The sequence below is a fragment of the Antrostomus carolinensis genome, unplaced genomic scaffold, assembly GCF_000700745.2.
Source record: "Antrostomus carolinensis isolate BGI_N321 unplaced genomic scaffold, ASM70074v2 scaffold17140, whole genome shotgun sequence".
NCBI classification, from domain to species: Eukaryota; Metazoa; Chordata; class Aves; order Caprimulgiformes; family Caprimulgidae; genus Antrostomus; species Antrostomus carolinensis.
In genome coordinates, this window is record NW_010290698.1 from 4,724 (window position 1) to 15,072 (window position 10,349).

Consider the following 10,349-nt stretch of genomic DNA (forward strand, 5'->3'; position numbering starts at 1 on the left):
CATATGGACATCAACTCCTAATGAGACGTATCTTCAACAGCACAACAGACAGAAGAAATCCAGTTGAGGACAGCAGGACATTGGTTGAACATTCTCTGAAACTGTTTGGAAATGGATTTTTTTCCTAACTCTGTGATTTCTTGCTTTGCAAACATAGGCATTTCTTGCTCATTAAAATTTTGTTGCATCACACAGCAAGCTTCTGGTTTCCCTTCCTCCCTTCATCTACAGCCTCCCCTGGCTTATATCTTCTCATGGGTAGGACCAAGCTGCTAACTAAGAAGTTGTACTCCAAAATATTTTCACACAGATTGAATTTACACAGGGTGACAAATGTTCCTGTAAGGACACCCCTGAGTAGCTCTTTTCCAGCCTTTGAAGATGTGAAAAATTTAAAATAACAGAGTATCTTAATTCCTGTTATTTAAACAGGATTTCAGTGGGGTCTTTCCATCAGCATCCAAACAAGAGAATTTGGGGTTTCTACCATAAATGCCACCAAGGTGGTGCTCAGCAGAGAACGAGTGGAAATGGTCTCAAATTGAGCCAAGGGGGGTACAGAACAGATGTCAGGAAAAATTTCTTCCCTGAAAGGGTTCTCAGGCAGTGGAATGGGCTGTCTAGAGAGGTGGTTGAGTCCCCATCCCTGAAGGGATTTAAAAGTCAGGTAGGTAGATGAGATGCTCAGAGTTATGGTTTAGTAGTGGACAGGTACAGTTGAACTCGATGATCTCAAAGGTCTTTTCCAACCAAATGATTCTATAATTCTATAATTTTATTCTATAAATTCCCAGATGTGATGTTCAATCTACAGCACTGACATTCCTCAGCAATACTTAAACTCCAGATAACCCCAGCAACTGATACGTTGCTCTTATTCCTCCTTCCAGTTATCAGACTTTCCATCCCAGTAAGAAAAAAAGAATAATCCCTGTTCCCTCGAAGAAATAACTGTAGCACAGTATCAGGAGCAGCAGTGACTCAGTGGTTCTACTCTGTTGGTAATCTATCTGCAAGCAAATTGTAATGAAGCTGCTAAATGAGGCGTGTTCAGTGCTGTGCAAACAAAGAATAAAGCCAAGCCCTGCCCTCAAGTGCTTTCAGAGCAAATCGACAGGACAAGCAACACATCAGCATCATTCTTCTTTTCCCTTATTTGCAGATAGATATCTTGTGTATACAAAGATTAAAGGTTGTGTATTACATACTGATAAAACCAAGAGTTTGGAGGTGCTGGAGCGTGTCCAGAGAAGGGCAACGGAGCTGGGGAAGGGTCTGGAGCACAAGTGTGCTGAGTTCCCTTGTGGCTGAGGGAACTGGGGTTGTTGAGCCTGGAGAAAAGGAGGCTGAGGGGAGACCTTGTGGCTCTGTCCAAGTCCCTTGGAGGAGGGTGGAGAGAGGTGGGGGTGGGTCTGTTCAACCAAGGAACAAGGGACAGGACAAGAGGAAATGGGCTGAAGTTGTGTCCAGGGCAGTTGAGATGGGATGTGAGGAAGAATTTCTTTACTGAAAGGGTTCTGAGGCACTGGAAGGGGTTGCCCAGGGCAGTGGTGGAGTCCCCATCCCTGGAGGGATTGAAGAGTTGTGTAGACACAGTGCTGAGGGACATGGGTTAGTCAGGGACTTATCAGTGTTGGGTTCATGATTGGACTTGATCATCTTAAAGGGCTTTTCCAATCGAGGCCATTCTGGGATTCTGTGATCCTGTAAATAGTTTCCCCAGCTGACAGAGGAATCACTTGGCAAAGCCCTGGGACCTGGGACAGGGAGAATTTCAGTAACACCAACTTACATGCTAATATTGAAATTTGCCTGTAATCTGGGCCAGTACCCTGACTGCTACGTGTGAGTCAATAATGATGGTGTTGAAAATAGCCTTTTTTTTTTTTCCAGGCAGAACTCTGAAAATGAGATTGATCAAACCAACATATTTTCATGGAATTCTGCTTATTTTATCTGAAAGACTGAACATCACATGGCCAGTAGGATACAGGACATAGGAAAATTAATAGATCACAGAATCATGGAATGGTTTGAGATGGAAAGAACTTTTAAAGCTTGTCTAGTCCAACCCTCCTACTCACTTTGCTAAATCCTCCAGAATCAAACCCTGGCAGGAAGCTGGCATTCAACAGGACATATTTCTGGTTCTGTTATGTTGAGCCATCGTGCCTGTAGGCTATTTACCAGTGGTGTGAGTTTGAACCACGTTAAAAAAACCATTAGGCTCCAGTAAGTGACTAAATATTTAGTGAATCCACCTATTTAAATTAAGCATGAAAGGCTTAACGCCCACAGATATCTGTCTTGAACTGTAATTTAGTGTGTGGGGAGGACATAGACTTCAGGCTGTGTTTACAACGTCTTTATGAATCAGCTTCTGATTGCATCTCGTTTACCAACAGTGTTACCTGGTACCAGGATAGAAACACGTGCTCAGAGAACATTTAGTCAAGGTAGAGGAGACTGTAGTGACCTCTATGGTTCAAGATGAGACTGTGATTTAATTTATTGCTGATTCCTTTTCTTGGTAGTTGTTTCACTGATGGGAGGAATAGGAGTTTGAGTTGCTAGTGCTGTCAACAGCCTGGACTTCCCATGGTTGACCAAGAACTGCAGGAGATCTCAGAGTCAGATGTGGTCTCCATGTTGCATTGGCCAGAAAACTGTCAAGATCTCAGAACTGCTTCCAGATTATCACAGAATCCCAGAATTGCCTCCATCAGAAAAGGCCTTTAAGATCATCAAGTCCAACCATGAACCCAACACTGACAAGTCCCCCTATGACCCCCCCATGTCCCTCAGCACTATGTCTACACGACTCTTCAATCCCTCCAGGGATGGGGACTCCACCACTGCCCTGGGCAACCCCTTCCAATGCCTCAGAACCCTTTCAGCAAAGAAAATCTTCCTCACATCCAATCTCAACTGCCCTTAGGGCAACTTGAGGACTTTTCCTTTTGTCCTAAAATATGATAAACAGCAGCTGGTGTTCCTCCCACCTCATATCTATATGTGGTGTGACCTGACATGTGTTGGGTCTACCAGTGAAATTAGTTCTGTCATCTCCTAGTGTGTTCATCTGTGATTACACTTACATTAAAGTGTAATCCAAGTTCAGGCTGGAGAACTTGCATCTTCTCCTGCATTGGAGAGACAGAAAGCATGAAAACAAGACAAAATCTCCAGACACATCCTAACAAGAAAGAAGTGTTACCTGGCTACCTCATTGTAGCCTCATCCCATTTCACCTAGTTTTACAAGTGAAGTCACACCTCCAAACCCTTTGAAGTTATTACCACATCCTTGATCCTGTCCAAACAAATTTTCTACAGCGTGAGACCAAAGTTTGCCTGGAATCATCCTGCTCAAGTGTTGTGAAGTTTGTCAGTGCTTTGCTGGTCTTCTTAGCAACAGCAGTTTCATACAAGGAAGAGCAGAAGTGCTGAGCAGTATCTGATCCATCAGAGTCCTGGTTGGTCATTGCAAGCACAGGATGGGGTGAATACCTCTTAATAGTGGATGCAAATGGCATCACTAGAAAAACAGGTCTACAGGAGATACTGAGCAGCTTGGAACCGTGTTGTGGTTGAACAAAGAGAAGTCTTGAACATGCCCAGTATCCATAATCATTTGTGAGTAGCTTGAAAATTAAGTATAAAGTTCCTGAGATGGAAAATATTATCTGGCCTGAATGTGTCGCTCTGCAGGGAAGACTTAAGAATTATTCTTTTATTTCTTTTACCCGGGGTTGCCAAGAATTTTGAGTTGTTAAGAGGAAAGTTCAAAGAACTCTTCGAATTTCAGAGCAAAGATTTGCCACTTGGTTAAAAATTCCTGTTGGCTATTCAAAGGAAAGTTCTACCCACAAATCATTACATCCTATTTTTAAACAATGAAAAATATCATCAAACCAATGTACAGGGATGTAATTAAATTGGAGCCTGAAACAATTAGTGAGACACAGGGAAGATCTTCAAAGTTACTCGCGTGTTTAACTTTCTTTGCTTGACTTGGAGCAAATACACACTGTAACCACACCTGTCCTGGAGGAAATCTCAAACATAGTTTTAAGGGGTTACAAAACATGTTTACCCAGCATGAAATGACTTTTCTGCAGAAGGCAGTCATTATGCATGCTCCTGCTTAAAGGGTTGGGTCACCTTCTGATTTTGGGTGTTGAAAGAAAGCAAACACTGTTGTGTTTCACTGCAGAGATTGATGCTCACCCAGAATGGTATATAAACAAGGAATGGTGGAGAAAAATAAAAATAATGATTAAAAAAAGACCAGAAAGCTCAGTATTTTGATGCACAATAATTTAATGAAAAGGGAAGAAGTAAAAGATCTCACAGAGAATGAAAAACACAGGGAAGATATTGCCAGGGTTTCATTAAAGGCTGCAAGCAAAGAATTGCTCCAGGGCTAAGCATTCCACTTCCATTTTTACGTATGTACACATACACTCCTTCATTTTCCTGGCATGGGAAGACTGACACGATCTCATCCCACTTTCAACCAGCCAAACATCATTGACATAACTAATTTGAGGACATTATTAGCAGGAACCACTGGAAAGAATACTCAGAAAAATGATATTAAATCATTAGCTTGAGAATCACGTGTGATTTTCAGAGATGCACAGGTCATGTTCCAGGAAAGCAATGCCAGTAACAGGGTTTGTGGAGACACATCTTCCTCTGTGTTGGTTGATTGCTTCCTTGCTCCTTATTTATTGCACATTTAACATGGTCTGCAGCTCCCAAAACCATAACCACTGAATCCATAGGAAGAATATGACCTCCCATAATTGTACAAGCTCCTAGAGGTGTAGGAGCCACTGGAACCCAGAGAGCTCATGGATCCAGAGAAGCTCCTGATGCTGGATGGTGCTGAGCTGCCCACGATGCTCTCCTGAGGGCAGGAGCTGAGAATGGGTCCTGGGAAGGTCATGACCACGGGTGGTGGGTAGATGACAGCTCTGGAATCACCACAGGAGGTAACACAGGGTTGGTTGCAGGCATTTACAAACGGCTGTGGGCAGGTCACTTGGCAGGGCACAAGGCAGCGGGAGCTGATCATCTGTCTGTAGGAAGACATCTTCTGGGAATGGAGATAAATCTGGAACACACAACACCGAGGTAAGACAAGGCTGAAAGCTCAGACACCAATATAATGGAGATTGGGCTTGGAAGAGAAAGAATAAGAGATAGCAAGAAAACCAGAAGGAAAATGAAGATTTCAGCTTTGTCTCAGCAGCCACGTCCCTTTTGTCACCTTCTCATGCCCTTCTCCTCTCCTTCAGAACAACCTTTTCTTCTGGCTCCTAATTACAGAGCCAATTTAATACATAAAAACATCATTAACAATCAAAGAAATTGTGTGTTTGAACTCCAGTTATCCCTCTATCCTTTACTATTTCTATTTTCCATCATTCCTTTTTGATTCTGACTTATTATGACTCGTGATTATGTTTTAAATACATAATTGTAGAAAAGAACAGAAACGCTGGCTGGTGCTTCTATAGTAAGATCCTGGTTCTGCACCACCTGTAATCATTACAACTGCATGAAGATGAAGCAAGTCATTGTTATTCCAGCTTTAAGGAAGAGGTAACTGAGGCTGAGAAGTGAATGCATTGCCCGGAGCTATTTGGTGAGGTAATAGGAGAGATGGAATTAAAATTCAGGCAAGCCTGGTTGTTCATACCAATGTTCTTCCCTGATCTTTTGGGTGCCACAGCTGGCACCAGGGCTGCTCTGCTTGTTCTGAATATATATAAAATGAGCAGCAACCACATTCGTGAAGAACTCATAAAGAATTTGCTTGGCAGAATATCCCACATTGGGGTGGGAATGCCGTATTGGTGAGGTTTCCAGTATAATTAGGACTCACGTGAATGTGGTCCCAGTTGACTGAGATGACACTGGAATAGGTTGGTGAGACACTGTCCCAGGTTGGCCAGAGAAGCTGTGGCTGCTCCTCCCTGCAAGTGTTGAAGGCCAGGCTGGATGAGGCTTTGAGCAACCTGGTCTAGTGGAAGGTGTCCCTGCTGATGGCAGGGGGGTTGGAACTGGATGAGCTTGAAGGTCCCTTCCAACCCAAACCAGTCTGGGATTCGATGACAGATGACTGACAGAACTCGGAATTGCGAGTAATTTTGTGGAGTCTATTTCTTTAATCACAAGATCACTTAGTCACTCAAAAAATTGATTTACAGCTCCTCTTGATCTTTATCCTGCCTTAATGAAACCCATCAAATAAAAGGTTGGGAATAAAGAAAAGGAATAAAGTCCTGACCATAACAAGTACATAATATAATGCAAATTAATTCAGAAATAATTGCAAAGAAGAAGACAAAGCGTTATTGCTAATGGTGGCTTCCTAGTTCAGTCTGAGATTCAGCATTCATTTGTCTCAGCAGTCACCGTTACAAGTCAAGGAGAACAAAGTAAAGTAGATTCACAAAGGCAGGATGGTCAGGCTGAAGGAAATAAGAATTCACTAAATCTCACTGTAAATCAATTCATAGCTGCTCTGAAAACTCTTTTCCTGCCACTGAATAAGGAGCAAACAGCACTTTCTGAAGCTTCAAACATTTCACACCTTTCTAAGAATTACAGTTTGGAGTTAAAATCCTACATCGTACCAGCAACATTTTAATAACAATAACATCAGGCTGGGACTTACCCTCCTCACAGCAAAGAGCAAGTCAGAAGAAGTGGTTAGAGCAGCCCAGAACTGCCAGCGCTTTTATACCTTTTCTTAGGCAACCAGGAGGATATGAAACATTCTTCATGTATGATGTTCTCATGCATTAGCAAACAAAAATTCACTCCACCTGCAACTGGCCCAGATAATGCAACGATTTTACTCAGCCATGGCGATCACTATTGTGTTCTTGCCATTACTCTGACACAGCAATTTTAATTTTTTTAATTTTTTTAATTGCTTTTTCCTATTTCTTTGATTACCTCATGGAGTAAAGATTGCTCAGAAGTTTCTCCATAAACCCAATATGCTGACACATCTGAGATACTACCCCATTTTTCCCAGTCATCCTCCAGTTAAGGGGTCATTGTGCAATTTACTCCATCGTACCCACGCGCCTTAATTCCTATGACTCTGCTGTGAGGCACATTAAATTCTGTAGACACCTTCCTACTGACTTAGAGGTTTGGAAATGGGAAGTGTTTGTTCCTGTCCTCCTAGTCAAGAAACAAACACAAAGCACATGTCCCACTTCAAGATTGAAAAGTACAGGTGGAGTAACCTATAAGCAGGGAGTTGCTCTTATCCAGCTTGGGCATATGGGAGACAGGACCCTCAGACAGTGAGAAATTCATGTCCAGTTTTCATTGTCAGGGAGTCGATGGGATCATTACTGAAGACCTCAGGGTTCCTGAGTGATGAACGAATCATGCTTAGGGTTGAAACGAGTCAGGGAGTGAAGCCATGCATCACCCAAAGAAAACCTTGGGCTGGAATCTTAAAGTGCAGTTTCAGCTGATGTGGAAGATTGGTTGCTCACTTCAGCAGATTTCTTCCTCAGATCCAGGACCCTCTTTAGTTATTTCCTGATAAAACTCTTCTCAGCAGCATCTATTTTGTGTATCCAAAGTGACATAATTTACGAATGCTTTTTCAACCTCAAGAAGATGAGTTCTTCTCCTCTAAAATCCATCCCCTCTAGAGAATTGATGGTTCAATGCCTGGTTTTGAGTAACCTTGAGATTTCTGTTCCAAAATGTTAATTTTATTCCAGTTTGTCCATCAGCAGTTGGTACCTGTTACCAATACTGCAGTGTCATGCTGTGCAAGAAAGCTGAGGAAACCTCTTCTCTGGGCCCACCTTGGGATTTCCCTCAGTGTTGTTTCCTAGTGATGCCTGAGGAGACACCCTTGAAGCTACTCATAGTTTACGGCAGATGATTCACATAAACAAGAAACAGAGATAGAAACAAAGGGAAGAAGATGTGAGGAAACAACCCACCTGCTCTGGCCCTCCTGCCTCAACCACACCTGGTTTCACTTCAGAAGCAAGTGATGATGTAGACCTATAGATACCTACAGATGAATCACATAATTCTTGGAGATACATCCCTCTTCTAACCTTCCTGCCCTCCTGATGGAAGCTACTACTGCTGACAGCTCAAACTGCTTCTTTTGAGACATGATGTTCAGGGTTACAACCACGTGCTTTGCTTTTACGATTTTGCAGACTCACAAATCAGCATCTTAATGGTTTTTGGTTGTTTTTTTTTTCTCATATAATGGAAGTTTCATGCACTTTAATGACTTGAAGCTTTCACAGTCGTTTTTGCCACTGCAAATATGGTAGAGTAAAATATTTAGAGATGAATAGCTCCATGAAAAGCAAATTTAATGTGACAAATTGGCTACCTTTGCGTGGATTCCTTGTATGACAAGAGACGATACCGCTGTGGCACGTACGGATCCACCATCAATAAATTGGCATAAAATATTTTTATCTCTATCAAGCATCTAATTTTATTCTAACACCACCAAAAAAGACATTCAAATGGATCTACAAAAACTTCCATGAGTTGATTTTAATGGTGAGATACTGGAATACGTTGGTAAGATACTGGCCCAGGTTGCCCAGAGAAGTTGTGGCTGCTTCTCCCTGGAAGTGTTGAAGGCCAGGTTGGATGAGGCTTTGAGCAACCTGGTCTAGTGGAAGGTGTCCCTGCTGATGGCAGGAGGGTTGGAACTGGATGAGCTTTAAGGTCCCTTCCTAACCTCAACCAAACTCTGCTCAGGATGCCCAGGTATTTCTGTGCAATTCTTCCAAGCCCATGGTGGTCAGCTTTGGAGTCATCCATCCAAGAGTGCATCTCATACAATATGGGTAGGAATTTGTCTCAGCTGGTCACGTAGCACACCCAGGTCATACTGGTGTGTCTACTACACCCTAAGAGGAGTTGAATACAGAACATGAGTGGATGAACCATCTGAGAGAAGGAGAATGCGATGAAAAAGGAGTAACTGCCAACAAGGAGGGGTTGAGTAGCACGTTCTGTTTGAGAAACAGTATTTCTAAGTTCTTAAATAATATTTATGTCTTGGTACATCTGTACTTCTGCATGACTGCTGTTGATGTGGAGACATTAAACTCTGTTGGTAGAATAACCACAAAACCTGGCTGGAACTGTAAAATAAATATAAATAGGGATTCTGCAAGACTCAGCACTGCGCTCTTGTGGCTTAGCTGCGAGCGTGACTCAAGCTGAGTACATCAGAGTTATCTTAGACATCTCTAGACGAGGTGAATTCATGTCTCTGAGCTGAAGTGTTGGTATACCCTCAACTTGTCTCGAAAACTGTGGTGTCATTTCCAGATCAGAATTACTGATGTTTATCTGGGACCTCCTGAGAAAACATTGCTATCAGGATGAAAGTGTCTTTTGGTGGAGGTGGTTGGTTGTTTCTGAGATGACACCGAACTCACCCCAGCTTCCTTGGAAGCAGAGAGGTTCTCCAGTTTTATCACCAGCATTTTTATGATGACACTAACCATGTCAGATACTGATTATGGTTCCAGTTGCTGAGAAGGAGGAATTACGCATTGCAGAGGACAAATCCTGACCCTTTGCATGTAGGTGCATTTCTAATCACCAGCTAATGAAGGGATGGAAGGGAGAGAGGTGTGAAGAGATGATGGAATAAAACAAAAGGAGAATGCTGATATTAGGATGCAGGCACTATTTTTATTAGGAACAATAAATGGCATTTACAGTAATGACAAAGCAAAAATAAATGGAAGGAGTGTTTCCAGTTTCTCAGACCCTGATTGCAAATAATTTGTCAACAAGGAACGAATGTTTCACACAAGCTGCTCTTCATTCCTGATGGCCAATCTAATTTTGCCAAGCAAGTCCTGCTTTGCAGCATGCAGGAAGGGTTTGTTGAGGACAAAAACCTAACACGTAGGAGAACAAAGAAACTCCCCTCGTAGAACTTTTGTTACATCTTCTAGGCTGAACATAAAGACAGAAAACCAGTAGTTGAGTCCACAGAAAGGTTAAGGTACCAATAAGCCAATTTCTCACCCATATTGTTAGAATGGAAAACACACATTTTTGGGAAACCAGTGCAAGTGTAGAGCAACAACATCACAAGCAAAAAGAGAATGAGAAGGACCAGCAGAAGAGCAGTTCCCATGAGTGATAAGCAGCACCCATGGGTGATGAGCAGCAGGTCCCAATGGATTAGCTGGGAGTCATGGGTGCCCAGGTCTTTGCAGAGCTTCACAGCTCAGTTGCACGTCCAGGTCTTGCTGTCAGTTCTCCTGCTGTTTCTCCTGCCGTCCACACCTTCTGCCATGC

At 42.6% G+C, this 10,349-nt stretch overlaps 1 protein-coding gene across 1 annotated transcript; it reads right to left on the reverse strand.

Moving 5' to 3' along the window:
* Window positions 1–4,743: 4,743 nt before the first annotated feature.
* On the reverse strand, window positions 4,744–5,100 carry LOC104529770 (feather keratin B-4-like). The gene has a single exon (XM_010174173.1). It carries the CDS (start codon window positions 5,098–5,100, stop codon window positions 4,744–4,746), a length of 357 nt encoding a protein of 118 aa, XP_010172475.1.
* Window positions 5,101–10,349: the final 5,249 nt, after the last annotated feature.

What these genes read in the sequence shown, in the direction of transcription:
- LOC104529770 (XM_010174173.1), bottom strand. Translation starts at nt 5,100, where the DNA reads ATGTCTTCCTACAGACAGATGATCAGCTCCCGCTGCCTTGTGCCCTGC.